General features: G+C 35.2%; 1 protein-coding gene across 3 annotated transcripts; it reads left to right on the top strand.

Moving 5' to 3' along the window:
- Positions 1–2,600: 2,600 nt before the first annotated feature.
- On the top strand, positions 2,601–27,291 carry LOC149800098 (uncharacterized). 3 transcript variants are annotated; one of them, XM_089959683.1, is made up of 2 exons: positions 2,601–2,734; positions 21,252–27,291. In XM_089959683.1, exon 2 carries the CDS (start codon positions 21,720–21,722, stop codon positions 23,499–23,501), a length of 1,782 nt encoding a protein of 593 aa, XP_089815809.1. In that variant the 5' UTR covers positions 2,601–2,734; positions 21,252–21,719; the 3' UTR covers positions 23,502–27,291. The 3 variants fall into 3 exon arrangements, with proteins under 3 accessions (XP_089815809.1, XP_089815808.1, XP_089815810.1); XM_089959682.1 differs by lacking the exon at positions 2,601–2,734 and adding an exon at positions 14,924–15,173; XM_089959684.1 differs by lacking the exon at positions 2,601–2,734 and adding an exon at positions 15,238–15,463.
- The last annotated feature ends 220 nt before the right edge of the window (positions 27,292–27,511 follow it).

The raw sequence follows: 27,511 nt of genomic DNA on the forward strand, positions 1-27,511 counted from the left end.
GCAAATATACAAAGCAAAGTAATTATAGGTTACTGCATTTTTATGGGAAGATATGGTCGGATGGATGTACTGCACGACTTTGGGAGTGTAGTTTATCCATCAAAAAAACTCGTTCATATTTTCCGACACAAATGAAGTAAACTTTTTATTATATGTTCATTTTCATATTCGGGGGGCCCCGAGTGGCATAGTGGTCTAAAGCGCTCTCCGTTACGGATCACTGCCATCTTATCTGTCTGCGTGGGTTCGAGTCTCGGATTGAGCCAATGTGGGTATGTGAGAAAGTTTTCAAGCAGCTTCTCGTGGGTCGATGGTTCTTTCCCGGGTTTTCCCAGGTTCTTCCTCCACCATTAATACTGGTCGCCATGTATAGCCTATCGTGTGCTGAAAAATGGCGTTAAACCCTACAACAACAACAACAATCATTTTCATATTCTACCTAAGGCTTAATTATATAGACAAAAATACACTACAAGAAACCAAATAACTGAATTTATGCTGTATTGCAACTAAATACACAAACGCAGATTAATCAGTACTCAACAACAATATTATTAATGCGTGCATAACTCCGCCCAGATAACTTTGAATTTAGTCGCGCGGTAGACATCACTTTCGAAAGAAAATGGTGATTTTGTCTATTTAATGTGAATGAACGTGCATTGCAACAACCTTTCCATTTAGTGTGGAATTAATAGATTTTGGTATTTTTGTCGATTCTACTACATTTCGTGATAATGACTGGATTTATTTGTGTCAATATCGTAAAATACTGCACGATTTTGACAATATAAAGTTAACGGAGAAAAAAAATTAGCATATAATTAAGTATAGTTAGCTTGGAGCAAGCTTTCATACTCCATGAACTAATAAATGGATGGTTGGATCGACGGATTTATGCGTTGATGTTGTCTGACCAGACAGACATGCAGGTAGAAAGACCAGACAGAGAGACAGACAGACAGACAGACAGACAGACAGATAGGTAGGTAGGTAGGTAGACAGACAGACAGACAGACAGACAGATAGATAGATAGATAGATAGATAGATAGATAGATAGATAGATAGGTAGACAGACAGACAGACAGACAGACAGATAGATAGATAGATAGATAGATAAATAGATAGATAGATAGATAGATAGATAGATTTTTACCGTAATCTAACTCAGTCCCTGATTACATAATGAGAATAAGTCGCATCACAGTTTTTACTTCCTTATTTGCCTTGTTATAATTGTGGTATAAAAATGACTTTCATTGAATCTAGCAGATTCGACAATAGTTGGAATTTTTCAGTTTGGTTGCTCTTCGTTATGGGCATGGGCTTCAGATGTGAAATGTACTGATAAGATAAACAGAGCTGGAAAAATGACAAAGGAACGGGTAGTCAAATATAATAGTGAAGACATGGGAATAACATTCTCTCTCTCTCTCTCTCTCTCTCTCTCTCTGCCCGCGCAGAATTAGAAAATCGTCGAAAATTCATCTCGCCTTGGTGTCTGTAATTTCAATCCCATCGCGTCATCTCCATGGGGTTCAATACCCGGCCGAGTCATGCCAATGACTTACAAGAATGGTACTAACAGCTGCCTCGACTGGCGCTCAGCATTAAAAGGTTAGTGTTAGGACTGGTTGGCCTGGTGTCAGGATAATGTGACTGGGTGGGACATCATGCTACACGTCTGCAGCATGATGCCCCAGTGCTAGACATCACTATAAACTACCACACTGCAGACATGGTAGCGATATGACTGAACAATTGTTAAAGTTACGTTAAAAATCCAAATCACACCCACCCACCCACCCACCCACACACATCATCTCCATGCAAAAAGACCCATGACCACCTATGACAACGTTTAATGTTTGCATGAAGATTTTATGACAAATCTTGTCCATGAGCAACGAACATTTCATTTAGAATACCGGAAGGCTGTAATAGAACGAACATGACAACAAGTACAGTTCATGCTTAAGAGATGGAGTTGCCACCTGATTAGCTCATACGGATCACACACACGAACTCTTAAATAAATTGACTTATTATAACACTACAATTTACAATTAATATGAACGATTACTTAAACTACGTAACAAATGGAAAAACTAATAATGTATAATACGAATTACAGTAGTGGGGGTCATTTGAGGGGGGTGGGGGCTGGACTATAGGGAAACGTCCAAAGATTAACATTGAAGTCTACTGTATGTACAAGGCGAGTTTAACGGTAAAAAAAAAAAAAAAAAAAAAAAAAAAAAAAAAAAATTTAATGAAATAACATTGGGGATTGCTCTAACTCTGGGTGTTTGTGATAATTTAATATGGTGGACCAGTTTTGGGCAATTTGTAAATTCTATGGTAAAAACGTCCATAGATTTAACATTGTTTGACTGTCTCGCTCTAATGCACTTAAGTCGTACTAAAATTCCTAAACTGACACGAAACTTGGAAACTAAAATTATCACCGGAATATTTTATTGAAATATATGGACAATCTTCTTTCTCATTAGGTCTTTCCACTTCCTGCTTCATGAGGCTGGCCTGCGCAATATTTAGTACTTGAAGTACAAGCGTTTCCCTTCTTGTCCCTCAAAAATAAAATACCAACCAGTCCCCGCGTCATGCTTGATATCCTGAATACAAAATGATCGTAGCTCGAGAGAAGCGAGTGTATTGGAGATCGTTATATTTTCTAGAGGGAGGCGTGTTGGATATATCGCAAGTTAAGAGGTACGCTACCACACACACACACACACACAGATATACTGTCTGAACACGGATACCGTTTTATATAGCTTTCGTAGATCCAGAGAACAGTATCACCTTTGCCAGATCTTGCACAATATAACTTCACTAATAATAATAATAATACATACATACATACATACATACATACATACATACATATCCTAGCTGACAGTGATAGATGTTGCAAGAGAAATTTTAAATTGGCATCAGTCGACTATATTTGAAGTCACGACAGCCATAGATACATCAATTTAAAATTTACCATCAAGTGTATATAAGGTTGTTTAGCAGTGGCCCTTGTGTGACGTCACGAATCACTACCTCGTATCTAACAATAGACTGCAGCTCCACTTTCGTACCACGGGACAATATTATGGTTAGTAACCATTATTTAAATTTTAAAATACCGTTCTAAGATAAAATGAATAAAGCAAATTAACTTGTAATCAATATAATAAGACAGTAAATAATCTGATTGGTGATTTTGTAAATACTTTTCTTGCTGCATAACAGTGTGTAGCTACACATGTTCTGTTATATTCGTACATCTCTATAACCTTGTTTACAAACCTATTCCTCTGTTTTATGTACTATACTAATTAAGTACACAAAGTTTTGTTTTAAGATCCATCTTAGACTCGTTATAAATATCTGATTTTCTTTTTTTATTCTTTCAATGACTTTTAAAATTTGACTTTTTCATTTTTTTTTATAATAATAATAATAATACATAATACATAATCATAAACATTAATAATTATTTTATACCAAATTCAAATAATGTTAACGGATAATACAATAGAATGAATATAAATGCTGGGTACGAAACATCCTGGTTACGAAATGACGTAGGCAAACCACTGGACTCCCGCTCCCTATCCAATTCTCATACACCCACACCCTGCTCGAATTTTAGGCAAGATATTATTGTTTAATTCTTTTAATGTGCGCGGTAAAAATGGATATGCGAATGTTTTTTGAGTCTATGTATTATTTTTGCTGCATAACGGCAGTTAAATGATGAAGTAGCTGACACTTAAAATCACAGAATTTTTCCGAGGGCTGTGGGGCGTTTATGATTGAATTTGAAAGGGTTAATCTGTTTCACTCTAATCAAAATGGGCATAATTAAGCAACTTTTATTATTAAAATGTACTTTCTTCTTGTATTTCGTTTCCAAATATTACATCTTAATCATTCAAAAAACAAATTATAGCAAAAACAACAATAACATTATTATTACTACTACTACTACTACTACTAATTATTATTATTATTACTACTACTAATTATTATTATTATTATTATTATTATTATTATTGGCAGGGTCGAACAATACATAGAGGCATAAACAGTCAGTCCAATGTCCATAACAACGTTGTTTCACAACTGTTATTTAAAAGACACTCTTGGACAGCACACAAAAGTTTTCACTTAGATAAAGATGAAAACAACAATAAGGTTTACTGAAAACTGAATGATATGTTTGTCCAATGACGCAATGCCTAGTGGGCAAATTACACCGTACAGCGGTTACACAATTTCTTGCCTTTCTTTCCAGGTAGTATGTCTTTTCACGTAGTCTTTCTTTACAGTTAGTCAAAGTGGTGTACAATATAATTTATATTAATATACTACTTTAACTTGAATGAATTCAGAGAAAACTATTTTTACAAATTTCTTCTAAATTCTTTTAAAGTTGTGGCCGCTAATACAATGAAGTAATTAGAAATAATGCATTACTATTTGTTTAAATTGAAAGCCGTTTGGTCTTTAATAAGAAAAACCCCAAACAATATCTTACAGACAATATTGCAGTGTACACTAAGTAGGAAATAATGCATTACTTCTAGTTGACTTACAGCTAGTGTGGTCTTTTCTCTTTAAAACAATTTTCTATAGACTGGTTTGGGACAAAGTTACAACTGAATAACTATAAGCGTCATCGGTTGAATGTTTGTTGACATAGAAAAAAGCTGCCACTTGTTTCGTGTACATCAACCAAACTTTTAAATTGTTCGATATGCTATATGAGATTAAATGAGCATTTCAGCAAAATATATACATTCCAACAACAACAAAAAACATGTTGCTGCACGATCTTTTTGCTGAATATTGTATAGTTTCTTGAGAAAATGCTTGTTTATTCACATTGTCATACACCACACATAAACGATTGTAAATTCCATAATTTCTTTGAATAGGTCAATATAAAAGATTTTCGTTTTTCAGAAAGCTATAGTTCTTAATGAAGCATTCAACGAAAATAGGCTTTTATTTGTTTACGGAAATCATCCAGACCACCGTGTCCGAATTTAAACGCGTCTTTTCATGAAGCGTTTTAACACTGTTGACATGGTGACTGACTTGTTACCGATTAACACTGTTGACATGGTGACTGACTTGTTACCGATTATTGTAAGGCCGTGCTAAGCTCAGTCTCCGGTGTACAATTCGTTATCATAATACATAATAAATGTGTTGAGAAATCTCCCTTTTTCCTTTCAGTTTTATCAAACAGTAGTAATAACAGAAATCAGAATGTGTATTATCAAATACCAGCAGTCTACAAGATTGTGAACAAATCCTTGTCGTCGTTAAACTTCCAGATACTAGGATTGTATCATACACGTGTTCCTTGATACTATGATTGCATCATACACTTGTTCTTCGCAACATTTCGACTCGGCCTCGTTACAATTCTTGACAAAAGGTTTGTGTCGTGGTACCTTGGACAATGTACACCATTTTTCGTCAAGCTGATAAAAATCAGATCTCTACTGTTCTACGTTACGATCTGACAGCGACCGCTCCGGTGGCCTAGTGGTTGGAGCATCCGCCTCACATGCAGGAAGTCGAGGGTTCGACTTACAAAAATGGTACTAACAGCTGCCTCGATATGCGCTCAGCATTAAGAGGTTAGTGTTAGGACTAGTCGGCCTGAAGTCAGGATAATATGACTTGGTGGGACATCATGCTACATGTCTGAGGCATGCTGTCCCATTGCTAGACATCACTATAACTGCCACACTGCAGACATCGTAGCGATATGAATGAAAAATTGTTAAAGCTACGTTAAAAATCCTAATCACACACAGATCTGACAGCAACCGCTCAGGGTTCATCTTCTGGTAACCAGTGTTATTACTGTTATCGCGAATTGTATCAGCCAGTCAGATGAAGTCTTATATCGTCGCGTTTGGGAGACTGTGCAGTATGGCTGAAGGGCACACATGTGTGCCTAACGATGTGATAAACTTTCAGATTTGTGAAAGCTTTATTTCCATGGGCTGATTCTATGGTCACCAGAACATGGCCCCTAAGCGGTGGCTGTAAGATCTTCACATAGGATAATAGAGATCTGGTTCCAGTGAGAATAGGTGGAATGAAAAACACGTGTATCTGAATATATTATTAATATTCTTTCCTAATGTTTTTAACTGATTTATTTTTTTGAAGTGTCTGATATAGTTACGTGTTCATATTTAGAAAGAGGCTAGTGTTTACATGCCGGTATTTTGGAAAGATGTGAGTGTTATTATCAAATTATGACCTAACTAAATTTTAAGTTAGGGGTAAGGTGGGAATCTGTGAGTTTAATTAACTTAAATTTTTAGAGTTGAATGAAGATGAGTTGTTAATATTTTTGTAAAACATAATAATTCAGAAATTCATCTTTAGTTATGTATGCTAATAAATGTAGTATATATGGTGCCGCCACGATAGTGTGTGATCGGTCCGGTTGCCAAAGTGGTTAGAACGTCAACATCAAATTTGGGAAGTCGTGGGTTCGAACCCCGACGAGTCATACCAAAATCTTTTTTATATATATATAAATGTTCCTAACAGTTGCCTCGCTTGGCGCTCAGCATTATGAGGTCAAAGTTAGGACTGGTCGGCCTAGTGCCAGGATAATATGACTGCTACATGATGCCCCATTGCCAGACATCGCTATAAACTACCACACTGCAGACATCGTAGCGATAAAATTGAAACGTTGTTAAAGCTACGTTAAAAATCCCAAACAATCACACACACACACACACACACACACATTCACACACATACACACACATGATAAGGTGTGACGGAGATTTCAAATGCGCCTGTCAGTATCCGTTAAAATTTGATAATAGAACAAATTTTAGATCAATTACAACTCATAAATCACAGTTTGTGTTCCAACATTCTTTCAAAGTGATTTATAACTTGCAACATGTCTACAAAAAATAAATCATCAAAAGGAAACATATTTTTCGTGACGTTTTGAAATGTATTATCTGTTGAACGTATTATTTTCCATTAAATCTGCAGTTATCGTCTGCTAAACGTAAACGTTGATTGTATTCGTTTTATTTATGTTTAACAACTGTACAACGAGTCAATATGTGTGGTGGAGTTCAAATGGATTGCATTGCTGTTGTAAAAATGTCATCGTCTTTCCATGAGAAACTATTGTCTTATTAACGTAACATTTTTACTCATCATCTACTGTATGTTTTGTGTATTTTGCGATATTGGAATATAAAGAATGTCAGTAGCTTTAACGAGCTCTTTTGTAATCAAAGAAAGTTTATCAAAATGATCATTTCAAACAAGGGAAAATTGTATCTTGTTTCTATGTTTGAAGTACGTGCTACGCTTCTCTTTGTTAAGTATAATCGTCCTATGCTTACCATGGAAGAGGATTCTCTTCATCTTGAATGTGGTATCTTCCACCGTAATATCTTTCATTATATTTCATATTTCACCATTTTTTTTACTATCCTTATTTTCTTAACTTAAACAGTTGAAGATTTACCGTAATAACCAATCTAAAAATTCCACCTTGCTAAAATCAACACAATCAGACATGTTATATCCCAACGCAAATGTATTGATTCCATCAGATCAGTATCTCTTATCATCGAAATTACAAAGGCCATATTTTATTATAACATCCGTCTAAATTTTATGACAATTTGATTTTATTGCCATCATTTCAACATGGCCACAAAAACCGTCTAACGCCGAATTATAATTAGCAAATCCAATTACGTTACCGACCACATCGTTTTAAATTCCCTTGGCTCGTTTTTTTAACCATATTATCAGAAAATTTTAAGCAGTACGTTTTACTACAGAATCTAACAAATTCCGTTATAATTTTCATAGAAACTTTATCTTTAAATTTTCCTATTACTTTTTTTATTGTTATCGCAGTGAAATCCACTATTTGTTGGATAATCAGAAATATCAAAGAGATCGCGGTATTCATAAATTTCTTTGTAAATATCATCAGATTATATCTTGTGCAGCAACGAGTCCGTATCTATAAATAGCAACTCTGCATCAGGCCACTCAACCTTAACAAAATTGTAACGAAACTGGTACATCAACCACTTTGATATTTCAAGTACTGTCATACCAATAAAATCGTTTATTCAACTTTAAGTTTGTCTTCCTCCTGTGTATAGCGACAAGATTTTCATTTTACAAAAATTCATACTGAAAAAATTATCACATGCTACAAGTTTATTACGACGTTCAGCGTTATCAACAATTTCTATATTGGCTGTCTTTCTAATATTTGCCATGGTCTTTCGGAAGACGCTATTGCTCATGAGCTTGAATAGGTTTTTCTCAAATTCTGCTGTTGCAGCTGCTCTTCGTCTAGTATTAGAGTCGATATAACCTTTCATCCAACACGACTATTAAACTTTAACACACGATGAAATTTTCTTCGTAATAGACCATGATCACGTGCCTGTTTTAGATTTGTATAATGCATAATATATCTCCGTTTGTCAAGAAGATTAGGAACTAGTTTTTGATCAACTGAGTTACCACTAGAGCTAGAACTATATGAGCAATTACGAAGTTGCTCTGATAACAAACTGTTATCGATCATCGATGACCCAGGACAAAATGGATAATCGTTATTTGTTTCATGAAGATCAACAAGATACTCGCGATCAACCTATTTAAAATGATCAGTATTATCAGGTTCAATTTTATCCGTTTCTTTGCTCCATAATTATCCAATGAAATCCGCCATACGATATCGGCTCAGATATAGCATATCCGAAACAATTATTGACGTCAAGATAAACTTTGAAAAACGACGGCAATGTTTTATCATGGTTGCTCATGTACTTGTTATTCGCGCGGGCATATTTTTGTTATAACGCTTATTCCATCTTTGATTCTACGTTCTATGAAACGGGACATGTCATGGTCTGCTAATAACTGTTAATAACTCTAATTTTATTTTACTGTGCTTGAGTAATGCGTCCCAACTTAATCCCGGTGCTGAGTAATACCATGCGGAGTCAAGTCCGTAGTTATCAGTGCTGACATTTCTGAAATTGTCAAATATATATTCGACTAACAACACGTCTGTGATCAGATACAGGTCATGATAATCTCCAAATGTTTTACAGTCGAAATCATTCCAAATTTGCTGAGCGTAAGCATAGTCGTTATCGCTGACACTTTCAAGATTTAATCGAAAATAACAACTTTCCCGGTCAGGTAAACTTGTTTCATTAAATCTATCCCAGTCGTCAAGATATTTATATGGAAACATACCTTTTCTTGTATGTAAATTTGCTTTGTCACCGAAATGATCAGTCAAATTATCAAACTGTCCACATCCTTTCACGAGTTTGTCTAACGATGCCGCTATAAACTGGAGACTATCAATAAATCTCAACTTGCCAAGTGTCACTGAGATACACTTTTCCGTACTATTCAGGCAGTTATTTATATCTTTGTTACCGAATGCTTCTACGATAATATGAGAATCGTATCCACGGAAATTATGTGCCACAACAGGAACGAAATATGGTGCGGTATATTTAAGTTGAGCTGGGCCGCGTTACTTACCTGTAATATGACAGTGATCTTTAAGTCGATCTTGAGTCGTAAACGCTTGCTCACAAATATGACATAAGTTTGCTGAAGCAAATTCTGTTTCTTGTTTTATTGTAAGCAGTTTCATTTTCGTTATCCTGCCGAGTAACATTATGATGGCATCAACTTCGCTAGATGACGATCTAATACCAACTGAGGCTTACATCCGTCGAGACACTTCATCTTGTTTATAGTGTTACTAAATCGCAAGCGATTGGTGGTAGTAAGAAACGAGCTACAAATAGTTTCGGTCACATTCCACATCTTGCAGATGCTATAAATAAAATGGTTGGGGTTTTGTTGCAAGTGCATCAAGTTATTGTTCGGAAAATAAGCCAGATTATGCGTTTGCGTTTAACAGCTCTCTATCGGACGGGTTAGAGTGGGTCACAGACGGAGAAACAAGTGACTTTTGGATTAAAATAAAGTGTCCAGCGGCCGTGAAAATATGAAAATTTCAACTACAGGGTACATTTAAACTTGGAGTTTAGAAGCATCGAACTATGATAAAATATGAACTAAACTATATACGGCATTGAATTTTCATATTCTCATCAATTTATACTTGATCCGTTCGCAGCCACAAACAAGTACTCGTATTTTATGATTTATGTTGTCAAAGCTAAAGGTACTTACACAGGTTTTTCCATATTTCAGATATATACACTTGGCGATTTAATGTGATTGTAATCTGTTATGTCTATTGGTCCTCTATCGATCAGAGCTCTTATGTCTATTGGTCCTCCATCGATCAGAGTTGCGAAAGAGTTTTATAATTTTATACTAAACACGAAAACGGAGATCGAAATAGCTGATGATGATTCGCCGGACCCAGGAAGTGTGGAGGAAGCAAAAGCAATAAATACGATTGCTCGAATGAACAAATTAACTTTACCTTCTCCCGGTTTAACTGAGAACAGCGATAACTTTGCCGCGGTTTCAGGAATGAGATGCCCTCAACTGAAATACGCGATCAGAGACTTTGATATAATTAACAAATACTGTCCTGTAAGTGACTGCGAGGAAAGACGAGTAACGGTTGAAAATATTTGATAAATGCACTGCATGAGCTAAATAAAGAAAATGTTCTGACAATCGATAAATCTAACCTTATAAAAACAAACTTTCATGGTGGTAGGAAACCGAACAAGAACGACTAAAGAAGATGCACGACGAGCTTGGCAAACTAGCTGAAACAAGGAAACAAATTTCGAAAAAAAATCGTAAGCTCAATAACACATTTGCTAAACGTCTAGTATTTCGTGTGCTATGTATGGAGTATTGTGATAAAATAGACGCTGTTAGAAATAGTAGATAATAATGCTGACACTAACCTGCTAACAACAGCTTATCTAGTTTCGATAGAGTGTCTTACCGGCGTTACAGAAAAGTATAACGTATATCACATTAATGCTGCATTAAACGCAGTATCAGTAAATTGAGTCTAGAATTGAGTTATATGATGATATCGAAAGATATATATATTGTATCAAGTGCTTGACGATATAACAACTGTGAAACCTGGAAGTGACAAAGATTATGAAATACATAATAATTATGATAATATTGGGTTGAAAAACTATACAAAAGAAGCTAGAAAGCTACTGACAGAAGCAAAATACAAAAATATCAAAGAACTGATCGATGGATACCTAAATCTACCCGCCATTGATATAAGGGAAGCTGATAGTCACGGTCTTTTTGAGTTTTGCAACAGCATATGCAATTGTCAGGCAGTATCTAGTACTTAAAGATTTTAATCTGGGTCAGTTATCTTATATTGTTAGTTATGTCGACGAAACAGAAGATATTTATCGTGACAGAGTCAATAATATTACTGAAATACTAACATATGTTAACCCTCCATTTTCATCCTCATCTTCAACAGATATCCGATATGATTATATACCATCTGAAGTGTATGATGAGTACAGAGAGTTTCTTGCCGATCCTGCCAATAAAAAATTTAGTCCTCTAATCGATAAGGTTTCCTCTGAAAATATTTTTTACTACGTCGATTAAAATAATTACAGAAACTGTTTCATAATGACGAAAAACGAAATAATAGACTTCAGTCATATTTAGCAGGTCTGTCAGACAATAATAGGGATGAGCTAATCAAATGCTATAAATATTACCATAAGAAACTGTACTGTGTCAGACACGCAGAAAATATTACAGCAAAATAATAAGAGCACTGAATTCTATTCCAGTATTACTAACAACGGCTGGAATTGCTACAGCCGGCGGAACCGCAAACCCATTATTGTTAACAGTGTCGGGATAGATACTGCATTATCAGCAATAAATGAAAAGATCGAGCCAAAATACGAGAATAAAAATACTTCATGTAAAATAGCAATAGCGACTTATAATAAAAGTCTTAATCAACATCGAGCTTGTCTCAGAGGTGAAAAGTTTATAATGTTAGATCTGATACAGGAACTGCGAGTCAAAGACGATTTGTTCGTTGATATGATACCGAACAGAGTAAAAGTACAGTAGTATTCTATAATTCTAAGGAGTTGTAAAAATACGGTAGTATTCTATAATTTTAAGGAGTGGTAAAAGTACAGTAGTATTCTATAATTTTAAGGAGTGGTAAAAGTACAGTAGTATTCTATAATTCTATGGAGTGGTAAAAGTACAGTAGTATTCTATAATTCTAAGGAGTGGCAAAAGTACAGTAGTATTCTATAATTCTAAGGAGTGGTAAAAGTACAGTAGTATTCTATAATTCTAAGGAGTGGTAAAAGTACAGTAGTATTCTATAATTCTAAGGAGTGGTAAAAGTACAGTAGTATTCTATAATTCTAAGGAGTGGCAAAAGTACAGTAGTATTCTATAATTTTAAGGAGTGGTAAAAGTACAGTAGTATTCTATAATTCTATAGAGTGGTAAAAGTACAGTAGTATTCTATAATTCTATAGAGTGGTAAAAGTACGGTAGTATTCTATAATTCTAAGGAGTGGTAAAAGCACAGTAGTATTCTATAATTTTAAGGAGTGGTAAAAGTACAGTAGTATTCTATAATTCTATAGAGTGGTAAAAGTACAGTAGTATTCTATAATTCTAAGGAGTGGTAAAAGTACAGTAGTATTCTATAATTCTATAGAGTGGTAAAAGTACAGTAGTATTCTATAATTCTAAGGAGTGCTAAAAGTACAGTAGTATTCTATAATTCTATAGAGTGGTAAAAGTACAGTAGTATTCTATAATTCTATAGAGTGGTAAAAGTACAGTAGTATTCTATAATTTTAAGGAGTGGTAAAAGTACAGTAGTATTCTATAATTCTAAGGAGTGGTAAAAGTACTGTAGTATTCTATAATTCTAAGGAGTGGTAAAAGTACAGTAGTATTCTATAATTCTAAGGAGTGGTAAAAGTACAGTAGTATTCTATAATTCTAAGGAGTGGCAAAAGTACAGTAGTATTCTATAATTCTAAGGAGTTGTAAAAGTACAGTAGTATTCTATAATTTTAAGGAGTGGTAAAAGTACAGTAGTATTCTATAATTCTAAGGAGTGGTAAAAGTACTGTAGTATTCTATAATTCTAAGGAGTGGTAAAAGTACAGTAGTATTCTATAATTCTAAGAAGTGGTAAAAGTACAGTAGTATTCTATAATTCTAAGGAGTGGCAAAAGTACAGTAGTATTCTATAATTCTAAGGAGTTGTAAAAGTACAGTAGTATTCTATAATTTTAAGGAGTGGTAAAAGTACAGTAGTATTCTATAATTCTAAGGAGTGGTAAAAGTACAGTAGTATTCTATAATTCTAAGGAGTGGCAAAAGTACAGTAGTATTCTATAATTCTAAGGAGTGGTAAAAGTACAGTAGTATTCTATAATTCTAAGGAGTGGTAAAAGTACAGTAGTATTCTATAATTTTAAGGAGTGGTAAAAGTACAGTAGTATTCTATAATTTTAAGGAGTGGTAAAAGTACAGTAGTATTCTATAATTCTAAGGAGTGGTAAAAGTACTGTAGTATTCTATAATTATATGGAGTGGTAAAAGTACAGTAGTATTCTATAATTCTAAGGAGTGGTAAAAGTACAGTAGTATTCTATAATTCTAAGGAGTGGTAAAAGTACAGTAGTATTCTATAATTCTATAGAGTGGTAAAAGTACAGTAGTATTCTATAATTCTATAGAGTGGTAAAAGTACAGTAGTATTCTATAATTCTAAGGAGTGCTAAAAGTACAGTAGTATTCTATAATTCTATAGAGTGGTAAAAGTACTGTAGTATTCTAAAATTATATGGAGTGGTAAAAGTACAGTAGTATTCTATAATTCTAAGGAGTGGTAAAAGTACAGTAGTATTCTATAATTCTAAGGAGTGGTAAAAGTACAGTAGTATTCTATAATTTTAAGGAGTGGTAAAAGTACAGTAGTATTCTGTAATTTTAAGGAGTGGTAAAAGTACAGTAGTATTCTATAATTCTAAGGAGTGGTAAAAGTACAGTAGTATTCTATAATTTTAAGGAGTGGTAAAAGTACTGTAGTATTCTAAAATTATATAGAGTGGTAAAAGTACAGTAGTATTCTATAATTCTATGGAGTGGTAAAAGTACAGTAGTGTTCTATAATTCTAAGGAGTGGTAAAAGTACAGTAGTATTCTATAATTTTAAGGAGTGGTAAAAGTACAGTAGTATTCTATAATTTTAAGGAGTGGTAAAAGTACAGTAGTATTCTATAATTTTAAGGAGTGGTAAAAGTACAGTAGTATTCTATAATTCTATAGAGTGGTAAAAGTACAGTAGTATTCTATAATTCTAAGGAGTGCTAAAAGTACAGCAGTAGTCTATAATTTTAAGGAGTGGTAAAAGTACAGTAGTATTCTATAATTTTAAGGAGTGGTAAAAGTACAGTAGTATTCTATAATTTTAAGGAGTGGTAAAAGTACAGTAGTATTCTATAATTTTAAGGAGTGGTAAAAGTACAGTAGTATTCTATAATTCTATAGAGTGGTAAAAGTACAGTAGTATTCTATAATTTTAAGGAGTGGTAAAAGTACAGTAGTATTCTATACTTCTAAGGAGTGGTAAAAGTACAGTAGTATTCTATAATTCTATGGAGTGGTAAAAGTACAGTAGTATTCTATAATTCTAAGGAGTGGTAAAAGTACAGTAGTATTCTATAATTTGTGTTTAGACGTAAACAAGTGAGAAAGCTGAATGACACAATCTTTTGTCAGTTGTCTCAATTAGAGAAAGCCCCCACCTGCCTCCCACATACGATAACACGTCGGTTAACACAGTCTTCACGAAGGTCCTAGAACTTGTTTACACTTTGTCCTAATACGGTATATAACAGTGTTTTATTGGTTGTGGTGTACTTGTGACGTTTATATGCAAGAAAAGCTGCATACATACGATCTAGATTTCTGAAGTACCGTACAAAGGATTACGCTTGGTTTACATAAAGCATCTTTTTTCCGTATGTATTATATTACACAGAAATACCGATAACGATCGTGTCAGATCCAGATGGGTGATATTGGCTTTGACGTGCTGTAAAACATTAAGGTAGGTACTTATTAACATGACCTTGAAATTCGAAATTTTACGCACCATATGGCAACCTGAGCCGACCAAGTTACATCTTCATTATAAGCATGTAAATTATTAATTGGTCTGTTGTACAGACAGGGCGATATAGCCAGTGAATACATGTGAAAACAAAACATGTATACTGTTTCGGGAATATATTTTAATATGTGCATTGCATGATGATATTAATATGTTCCAGCTAAAATATGTAGATGATGATGATATGGATGCACGTATTCTACGGAATCGACATTCAAACTTGCATGGTAAGTTTTACGTTTTTCTGTTTAAATTCCTGATTTATACCATTCATCATTATCTGAAAACACCTTTACTAACTGTCTTTATTTTGTGGGACCGCTCCGATTGCCTAAGTTGTTAGAGCGTCCGCCTCGGAATCAGGGGATCGCAGGTTCGAACCTGGAGGATTTATAAAAATTTTTACTAGCAGCTGCCTCTGTTGGCGCTCAGCATTAAGAGGTTAGTTTCTGGACTGGTCGGACTGGTTTCAGAATTATGTGACTGGGTGGGATATGATGCTACATGTCTGCGACATGATGCCCCAGTGCTAGACATCACCATAAACTGCCACATTGCAGACTTCGTAGCAGTATGACTGAAAAATTGTTAAAGCTACGTTAAAAATTCAAATTACACACACAAACACACACACATGTTATCCCTTTTGTGGGTAAATGGTAAAATTCATTGTGACTTTTGGTATCTACATGCCACCAAAATAAGTCTTTTTACATGTCGTTCTATATTGGCGATTTCAAAATATTTGCATTTGAATTTGAAAATTATTTCTCATATGTTTATAAATGCATTTTGCCATGTTTTTCGTAAGATATTTTCTCTATTGCATAAACCTCCAGCCAGTTCAGCCTCTTACAGAAGAGCGTTCGTTTTATGTTAACTATGAAAACCTAACAACTTTTTAAATTCTCCGTGCCGTGTTCCTACAAATCACACTTATATTCAGATACGGCCCCCTCAAGGAGAATTTAAAAAAAAAAAAATTATAATGTACATTGAGGAGTTAAAGGTGGTATAATTTTGATGTTAAGACTGGAAGCGAATCATTCGTTGGCCCAGTCACATTAAAACGCAAAATGGGTTTCGCTATCTTTCCTGGAAAAACAGTGAACTCATCAGTTCGTTTGCCATAGGCAATTCATGTAAAAGTCATTGATGCGTTTATACATACATACATACATACATACATACATACATACATACATACGTATGTATGTATGTAAGTATGTATATATATATATATATATATATATATATATATATATATATATATATATATATATATATATATATATATATAATAATAATAATAATAATAATAATAATAATGAGGACTTTGTATAGCGCCTAATCTTTAGAAGCTCTAAGCGCTTTAAAACATTAGACAACACCTGTAAGATAAAAAACATAATGATATGATTACAAAAACAAACACCATGAAATGAGAATTACAAAAACTAACGCCATGAAATGAGAAAACATTTTTAAAAAATAAAAAAATGCTGAGAATATTTAAGGTAGGAAACATTATTAGATCTTTAAGTTTGTTCTTGCAGTCGAGATAAGTGAGTTTTTAGAGCCCTCTTGGATGTGATCACTGTGTCTTTGTGTCTAAGGTCAGTGGGCAATTCATTCCACGTTGCTGGGCCCTGGTATGCAAAAGAACGCTGTCCATATGACTTTGTTTTCATAGTGGGAATAATGAGTATACCATTATCAGAAGAGGAGCGTTAGTATCTTGCTGGTGTGTACACATGGGTGAGGACGGATAGGTATATTGGACTAGAGTCCAACAGTGAAACGTAGCACAGAGAACAAATTTTGTGTTTGATCCTGGATCGAATAGATAATCAGTGTAGAGTACAGAGCAGCGGGGAGGTGTGCTCTGATCGTGATACTCTAAGTGTGATCCGTGCAGCTGTGTTTTGAACTTTTTGAAGTTTCTGGAGCAGATATTGAGATCAACCAGACAGAATTGAGTTACAATAGTCCAGTCTTGAAAGTACTAATGAACACACAAGTGTTTTAGTGGCATCAACTGAAAGCATAGATGTTAAAAACGTTAAAATAAAAAACGTAAAAAAACCGCATTTTTTTCAATAAATAAAAAACGAAAAAAAACGTTCCAGTAGTTTTTAGGCAACACAAAAATCAATATTTTACTTATTTACACGCTACATACCAGTTTTAAAGTTTCAGTGATACAAATATGAAAAAATGTCAAAAGTTTTAAACCGTAGTCCAGATAACATTGAAATTTTTTTCACTCAATGTCGTTATCACCATCTGACTAATCTGACCACTTTATGGTTTCCTCCATATAATTTATATTGTCCAGCTTTTCCTTTAGGCGAAGATTTTCATGCACAAACACTACATCTCGCACTCTCTTGCACTGCATACAGTTTCGCTTTTTCGTGTGAATGAAGTCATATAAAAAACGCAAAAAAGTAATAAACGTAAAAAAACGCGTTTTTCGAGGTAAAATAAAAAAACTGAAAGATATTTGCGAATTGAGCTGATGCGTCTCAGCTCAAGATATGCAGCCTTGCATATGTTCATGACATGTTGATGCTATATATATATATATATATATATATATATATATATATATATATATATATATATATAGTTTGTGTGTGCACGCATGGTGTATGCTGTGGCATAGTGGGCTGTCTTCCCTATTAAAGTATTAATAGTACAGTCGTAAGATGGACAAGACCCACTGTGACCCACTCGGTATGCCAATAGAGGTGTCGGAAAGGAAACCTTTATAATATGAATACACATTGTATTAATTTTTTTGTACTTCATTTAAATTGATTATGATTTAAATTCGCTGCGAGAAGTCCTTCCGCTATGTATTTAAAATTATGTTTTGGTTTGATTTGGCATTCTCCCTTACCATGCACTCTTGTAAGTATTCCTCTTGCATTTTGATTTCGCATTCTCCCATACCATGTACTGTTGTAAGTATTCCTCTTGCATTTTGATTTCGCATTCTCCCTCACCATGTACTGTTGTAAGTATTCTTCTTGCATTTTGATTTCGCATTCTCCCTTACCATGTACTGTTGTAAGTATTCCTCTTGCATTTTGATTTCGCATTCTCCCTCACCATGTACTGTTGTAAGTATTCCTCTTGCATTTTGATTTCGCATTCTCCCTCACCATGTACTGTTGTAAGTATTCCTCTTGCATTTTGATTTCGCATTCTCCCTTACCATGTACTGTTGTAAGTATTCCTCTTGCATTTTGATTTCGCATTCTCCCTTACCATGTACTGTTGTAAGTATTCGTCTTGCATTTTGATTTCGCATTCTCCCTTACCATGTACTGTTGTAAGTATTCCTCTTGCATTTTGATTTCGCATTCTCCCTCACCATGTACTGTTGTAAGTATTCCTTTTGCATTTTGATTTCGCATTCTCCCTTACCATGTACTGTTGTAAGTATTCCTCTTGTAGTTTGATCTCATTTAATATTTTCAGGAAACAACAGTGTTTTTCAAAGTAAGAGAGAGTAATCGAATGATAATATTTCTGACCAAACTACACTTCTAAAGAAAAAATCAGACGAAAATTCTACTCGACAATTTTCCCAATCGGATCGCCGCTAATTTAGGTTCTGCGTTTAACCTGAAAAAAAAATATGTTTAATCTACTGAAGGTCTTAGTTTTGATTTGGTGATTTACGTCACAACACATGTTGGTTATTTAGTGCAGAGGCAGTCGGAGTGAAGTGTTTTGCACGACACACCACCGTAGGTGACCCAGGATGGTCAGATGGTAGAATTCGATCCCGCTTATTTTCGGTCGTGAGTCGGACATGCTAACCATTGATCCTAGTAACACAGGTTATTAAGCTTAAAAGTCTCGCCGTAAACATCTGTCTCTATATAAAATCATAAACACCGACCGCTCAAGTGTTTACAAGTGCGATAATAGTGGGTTTCCTTTGTGTACTGCTACAAGCAAGGGCTATTTGACCATATTTGTATTATATATTATGCGTTCCCTTTCTATTTTTGTATTTTTGATATGTTCCCTTTTTGTAAGTCTGCATTCAATGTTTGAATGAAGAAATATATATATATGTTAAAAACGGTCGTGAGTGGCAGGGCTGTTCTGTTTTGGGTTTGGTCAGTATACTGTCAAAACTGGATTAAAAGTTGGCACATTGAACACGAAATATTTAGTTTGATATTCACGTCATGGGCGCCCGCACAAAGGGGTAAGGGAGTGGGTGGCACACCCCACCCCATCCGATTTCATTACAAAACAGGTTTTGGCCTACATCCGTAAAATATTAATAGCTGAACACTAGACGTTTGCCCCCCCCCCCCCCCCCCCCGCCAAAAAAAATAAAAAAATATGTCGGTGCCCCTGATTCACATATAGATACAGTCACAACTTACGGAAACTGCTTACTGGGTGACTCTCGTTATACGCGCGACACCTTGTGGCAAAGCTAGGGGAGAAAACTTTTCGCGAATAATTCTGGCATCACCAAAGAAGCGTACTGTTGATTCAAGCGAACTCATAATATTCATATGCATTTACACTCGAGCATAATTTAGGAATAAACTTCTTCCAAGTCTGATTTGCATGATACAAAGTTTACCCTTTCTTGCAGCGTTGTTGGGTTTTCATTCTTCAACATTGTTCGATTTCCAAAAATGTAGCTTCTCCATATATTGGAAGATTTTACTGATATTCAGTGGACGGTAAATGGATAGTAAAATTTTAATGGAGTTTGATAACGATATTTTATAATTTATATAATTTAAATATATTTACTATGTTTCGTTATTGCAATTCATATCAAAATTTAAGATAGGGACCTTTCCCTCAAGGTTGATTCTGAATGGCATTGCATCTTGCTGATGATTGGGAGCCGCGGTGGCTCGGTGGTTAGCGTGCCAGACTCCCAACCGAAAGGGTCCTGTTTGGAATCTTACCTTCGGACCAGCTTGTTTCAGCTATCGTTGTGTGTATTTGGGCAAGGCACTTTACTCCATTGCCTCTGCAAATAACCTGCTTGTATTGCTGTGCCGTAAAGCACCAATACATACCAAACGTGCTGACGCTTGCAATAGAGAGTCAAGGAGTGGAACGAAATTATTACTCTTGTTGGCACCGCTCCTGCGGCATAGTGGTTAGAGCGTCCGCCTCGGATGCGGGAGGTCGTGGGTTCGATCCCCGGCCGAGTCATACCAAAGACTTACAAAAATGGTACTAACAGCTGCCTCGCTTGGCGCTCAGCTTTAAGAGGTTAGTGTGAGTGGTCGGCTTGGCGTCAGGAAAATTTGTCTGGGAGGGACATCATGCTACATGTCTGCGATATTATGCCCCAGTGCTAGACATCACTATAAACTGTCACACTGTAGACATCGTAGCGATATGACTGAAAAATTGTTAAAGTTACGTTAAAAATCTAAACCACACACACACACACACACACACACACACACACACACACACATTCTTTTTGGCAAACACAACACGCTTTGTAACTCAAGCGTTCCATTCTGTTCAAATGCATTTGGGAGTTTCAGTTTTCAATAACTACATTAACTCTTGTATGTACTCGCTCATAAGACAATTTGAACTGCAGACAAGATAGACCCTGATCTGCCTTCACATAATTCGCATGCTAATCAGAGTATATGTTCTTTGTTTCTACTGAGTACTCCTGACAAACTGCAGAGATATAGATCTACCGACGCAGTATGCGACGGCAGATCTGGGTCTGTATTGCATGCAGTTGGAGTCCATTTATAAGCGAGTATAGATGATAGTTATTAATGTGAAAAATATATATTGGCTTCCTTAGATTTTTCCGACACAGTCAGACCTGTTTTAAGTAGCCTACTCTGGAAAATACAAAAGTGGGTGCTTATTTACTTTGTGATTTTAATAGTGCTGATGTTTTTATAACAAGGGATTACTTTATAGAGGTGACCTTAAAAACATTTAGGACTATATTGCGGTAACGTATTATTCTTTTCATTTCAGTTTTCGTCTAGATTGTGTTTCTTGGCAAAGTAACACGAAGATTCCATTAAAGGAAATATAGACGATTTGTTTTCTTGTGTATGTATATACTGCTTCTGAAGATGTTTCAGACTGCGATTTATTAACAACAAGATAAATTGGTACCTTATTTATTCCTGAAGTTTTGAATTTAAATCAACATCTAGTGAATGACGCAGTGTTTGGAGTCCACAGTCTGTTCATAATTTACCTTGTTTGAATATTTTATTAAACAGTACAAATTTTGTTTTACTCCCTACATGAAAAAAAACGACGATGTTCTACAAGCAGCGTTAATATTGTACAAGATTTTTAACTTCAGCGAAGAGTTCCAAGTTACAGCAATATCGCGTGATCTTATTGAAGAGTGTAGGCTACAATTGGCCTGAAGACACGTTTACTAAGTGTTGTTATGCAAAATGTATGTGATAATAAATCCATTAACTGACCATGGAAGAGGTCACCAGACTCACTATAGATCTAATACGTCCTGACATCCAACGTGTGCTGAGAGATCCGGTGGCGCTGTGTTGCGCTCTGCGAGAGTTTAAAGTTATTGACGAATCATTGCTAAAAACAGTCGTACAGATGGTGGCACATTTTACCATCGATTCCATTTGGGATCTTATTTTCAAGGAACTACCTAAGAGATGTACAGTTTACGAGTTAGAGAATGCGTTGGTTGTGGCGGGTTACAAAGATATCGCCGAAAAACTCCAAAGATTTGCCTCTGCGTTCTTGGGGCAACACGGAATAAACAGTCCTGTGCCATGCTTAGAGCAAAAGCGTGAAGGTTTGCAGATGTTTTTTAAACGACTTAAGCGTGAAATTTATAACGGAACTGATTACAACTTTCTAAAAGATATGTCTAATCACATGGAAAGAATTCTTTTCTCGAATACTCCACAAAGGGGCAAAATTACACCAGACAAGTATGTTATAACGCTAGCTGTGATGCTTGATTCACCCATTGAGGAAAATGAGCTCTTTATTCATGGTCTAACAGAAGGGGAACGATTTATGAGACAGGACATAATCAGGAAATTACAGAAAATTGTTTCCAAGACTCCAAATCAGTACATTTCTTCAATGTTTCTGTTTCCACGAATGGCAATCGAAAATGCACTGACGAGAGATTTTCAGGGAGGAGAGGAAAGTGTCGATCTTGCATTACAACATGCTTCTTTTGTATGTAACTGTGTTGAAAAGGCAGACATGTATTATCGTATTGTACATTTCTACCACCGCATGTTTGAATTTACTCAGTTTGAGTATGCGCTTAAACGTCTTCTCGAGTATGGAGCATGCGGGATGAGATGCCTCGAGCGAGAAACAGAGGAGGTTGGACATCAGTGGAAAAGATTATTTCTTCTTCGCATGATTCTTTGTTTGCTTGGCATGAGTACCGAGTGTAGAGAGATTCAGGATCGAATTTATTGCAGGCAAAATGTGGCCATTGCTTCGAAATACTTGGCAAAAGTTGATGAAGCATGGGAAGGCATAGAAAGGAAAGCAATGCTTCTTTACTTTATGGCAAAAACAAGGTTGTACGATGTAAAAGACCAAATCGAAGTTGCACTGCATTATGCAAAAGATTTAAAGAAGATAGCGGAGGAAAATAAAAGTAAGCACTTAGTTTTCGTTGTTCAATATGTTCATGATTTGGAACTTAGACGGTCAAGTCGGTTTCAGGTATTACAGCCAACTGAGCAATATGGATTTGATCATCTATTGGTTAAAGAGGATACACGAACGGGATCAAATACAAGAATGCACAGAATAATGGGAGACGGATCTTGTGAAGACAATACTCATGGAGTGTATGTGGAAGCCGCAAATAGCTCTGATTTTGCCGAGTTCTCATCGCTTTCAGGTCCAGAAGCTTTGGACTGGGCGGAGATTTCCGGGAATACCTCAGTTGATGAAGAAACTGCCCTAAAATCAGTGGAGCAGGAAGATGATTCTTTAGCTTACCAATTACACCGATTGAAAATTGTAATTAACGGTGATGATGGTTGCATTGCAAATTCAGAAATTAAGCCTAGCCACACCCACCAGGTAGACTGGCAGAACGTTGGCTCTTCCTCGTTTGATCTGAATTTGGTAATGAACAACGCCAGCTCTGATAGCGCGAGATCACGTAGTCCACTTCGAGGAGAATTGACAGATTCAGAAACGAACCAAAGTGTCTTGGGATTAAGAGAAGAACCAGAGGGTGCTTCTTTGCCGTAAATAAGGTGTTTCTTGGCCGTAAAATATAGCCTTGTTCAAGATTGTAAGATAAATCATTTTTTTTTTCTGTGATTTAAACTTAAGGTTGTGACACAGAATGGGGTTTTGTAACGTTAAGAGGAGAAAGACGGTGCAGAAGTTTGAATTGGATTTTATTCAGAACACTTACTTTGTAAGACGTGTGTAAAAAGTAATAATTAGAACCCTAACATATGTATCATGTTGGATTGCCATTTTTTTCAGAACAGTATGTAAAAGGCTATATTTTGATAATGGAAAATGTGATATATAGCATATCTAACAGTTCTCGTTATTTTTTAAGAAACCGTGTGTGTGTGTGTATGTGTGCTCAGTATGCTCTTTCATCCATATAAAGTTGCTATTGTGTAAATGGTATGTTTGTCGCAGCTGTACTGTACACATTTTTTTAATCAGCATCTTGCATATGCGTACGGCCTTCTAGACCGTAGATTTGTATGAAACATCTAATTACAAAATGCAGCTTTAGAGTAATTGAGTCTTGAGTTACTATGATGGTTAAAATATTTTTTTTAATTCAGTTGGCTTTCTTTATTTTCGTGACACCTTGTTGTATTTATAAATAGGTCGACTAGCAGAGCAGTCGACTAGCAGAGCACTGGATTAAATATTACACAAACTGTGGGGACATTTCTCCGTTGCCTGAGTTATTTAATGTAGGAAACTTGAAAGGGAGTATCAAGTCTAACAAATTTATGATATAAATATTTGACCCCTGAACTATTTTAGCTTACAACTGACGTATATATGCTAAACTTCGTAATTAGTATCAGTAAAAATAATATGAATCACCAATATTTATATTTCTGATAAGAAATTCATACATAATAACGAGAACTAACGCATTAGTTGACTTGTTACATAACCTTGCTCGTGTGCATTTCCTTATCTGCTCTTCTGCCAGCGCCTAATCGCGCACAATCTATTTTGCTTTTTAAGTTCAAAATATATATTTGTTGCTCGATTTCACAAAAAGAAAGTATAATTTTCCAAAACTTTCATCCATCTTTAATTTGTTGTTAGGTACTTTATGTATACCAATCGAAGGAATACGGCTATTGTTTTACTTTGTAGATGTACAACAATATGGCTACTACTTTACTTTTTTTGTAGATGTTCAGAAATAGGGCTGTTGGTTTACTTTGTTGATGTACATGAATAAGGTTACTGATTTACCTCGTAGATAAGGACAATTATGGCAAATTTTTGCATTAGAATTGATGCGGCATTTGTTAGATATTTTGGTCAGTTTTTATTGGGATTATTGCCGCTGTTTGCCAGTGACATTTGACCGGACGTATGAATACTCATTTTGTTCCATCTCGAAGGCGCTAATTATTCAGTTTGTCTTTTCTTGAGGTTGCATACATGTGTTAACTTGCTCAAAATTAGATTATGTCTGTACTCTCTTATAAGACAAGTCAGGTGCAAACTGCAAAGACCCAAATCTACCGTCGAATGATGCGCAGGCAGATCTGGGTCTGTACAGTTTGTTAAGAATAATCAGTAGAACAAACAACCCTTATATTTAGGCGCATTATGCAACGACAGTTCATGATCTTTGTTGTTTGACGATTGATTCGACCTATACGGGAGTACTTACGGTATATTTATTCGTTATTAAAAAGAAAACGGTTTCAGAATATAATTTTGTTGTTGCGGATTAGTTTCCTGTTTATGCTGGACGATAAATCTTAGAAAGCGTAAGTGTAACTTCCCAGGAAATAATGCTATACTTAAAACTTAACAATACCCAAGATATAAATAAAACATTGTGCAACGTCAGTGATTTAAGACAGATTAAAGCCCCGTTGATTTCGCAGTTACGTGCAGAAAGTCGTATTTGCTGAATCATCGTAATAATAGTGAATCTTTAACGATATCGGTCTTAACTATCGTTGGGTTTCATTAAAACCAGATAATATCGACGTTTCATTATGAGCCATGTCATTTTTCCTTTGAACTGATAAACCCTGCTATTTTTTACCGTGTACGAATTAATCCGATACTGATCGGCGACATCCATGGGTAAACCGATTTCAGTCGAAAACTAGAACACGAAATGTGATGACAACACCGTTGTAAACATAAGAATCAACACCACGCTATATCGAATGGTCTTAGCCCAAGTTCGCGCTTGAAAGTGCCAAAGCTGATCACCAATATTCACCCGATTCTTGTTTTTACCTAATGCACACTTTATCTTCTCAAATCCGCTTAAACAAAGCAGAAGAGCTTGCTTCTCTTCATTCTCTTTCGAATCAAGATGTACGCCACCTACGAATGTTGTTGTTATTAGATTAATCACTAACGGAATTTGTCGAATGTATCACATTACTATTTTTGGAACACTCCCGAAAAAGAACGGAATTACGAGTGACTTCGTTCACTGAATTGAACGTTTACACCTCTTAATTCTAAACTGAATAGTTGAATGTCGTTTAAAATTAACCTATTGGTTATTCCGAAGAAGGGTTTGTGTGAGATAGCTTTATTTTTAAAAAAATCATTTCCATCCTTCCAAATTCTAGCTAGATTAGAGGAATGGTGAAACTTATGAAAATCGGTGCCATTGGGGTTTTAAGATTGTCCATCGAATCAATCATGAGTATAGGCAAACCTGCTTTAAGCAGCTAACACTGTAAGCGAGTAAAACGGTCTCTTATAACAGGTGTTTGCCAATTGGATTTTGAATTGCACGATAATTTGGTTTACTGCACCTCGAAAAGGCAGTTGTTTAATATACGTACGGACTTTTCCAAAGCGTCTTCCGAATTTTTGTTTCTATGTATCTCTGAACGAATACTATATGCTGTTTACTTCTGACCACGCGTCACAGCTCAAGTAAACAATAAAATTATATGTTACGCATTAATTAACATATTGCTACAATTTTTGTTTTTATAATTATTGTCTTTCGATTGTGCATTCTTAGGCAGCATTTTCATCATTTTTTGTTTGTTTTGTAAACAATGTACCTTCCTGTGTTTATTTGCTTCGTCTTGATTTTTCTTTTTACACTGACCAGTAATTATTTATCTAAAATCCAGTTCAGTCTCCTATTGTCTGTATATCCTTTACTGGAAAATAGATTACAGACTTCATGCTAAAAAACAATTATTTTTAATATCGTGCATCGAGAATGGGGATTATATATGATTTACTTTGCCCGTCTGTGCGCCCATTCGTCTTCCTGCACCTGAAAATAATTCACATGCTTCTTCACCTGTTGACATCACAATTGCAATGTATGTGCCAATTTGCATAAACATGTGTGCAGTGCCTAAGTCTTTTTGATTTCTTTCCAGACGTTGACGAAAATTTGTTTACAAGCGTTCCCCGTGTCTAATTTTCATACTTTTTCATCCATTGCCACCATACTTTTATACTAATTATGCACCTTATGAAGGCCGCGTGTTGCACACGAAAAGATAATCATAATATATTTTCCTGTATAAATTAAAAATCTTAAAAGCACTTGCAATTTTTCCTCTCCAGGCTGTTACTAAACAATACTGCATCGTTTAACATCAGAATTGCACTGTATTCGTTGATGAACACTTGTCATATATCAAAACCAAAAGTGCGTTTGTCTGACCCCGATTTAAGGGTTTATTAAAAGATTGGTTTAAAAGCGTGTCCATAATATAATGCTAACATCTCTTTGCATGTTACCATTGGCGATACATATATGAATGTGAGTGTATCACGCACCACAATATTAATTAAAATGTTTAAAATGTTTTATATATTCTTTCTGTCTTGGCTACATTTCTGTAAACATTGGACCACGTGTTATTTTTGTTAAAAAAAAAATCCATTTTGTATCAAGAAAGAGCGATTGTACTTCAATTATGGATAGTGATATTCATAATGTGTACAAAAATATCCCGCATTTCGATTCGAAATGCATATGAAAATGTGATTTCTAAATGTCAACATGAAGACCCATTCCCTGACCTGCTTGAACT

The sequence above is a fragment of the Sinohyriopsis cumingii genome, chromosome 5 (assembly GCF_028554795.1).
Source record: "Sinohyriopsis cumingii isolate HCF-2022 chromosome 5, ASM2855479v2, whole genome shotgun sequence".
Classification (NCBI taxonomy): Eukaryota; Metazoa; Mollusca; class Bivalvia; order Unionida; family Unionidae; genus Sinohyriopsis; species Sinohyriopsis cumingii.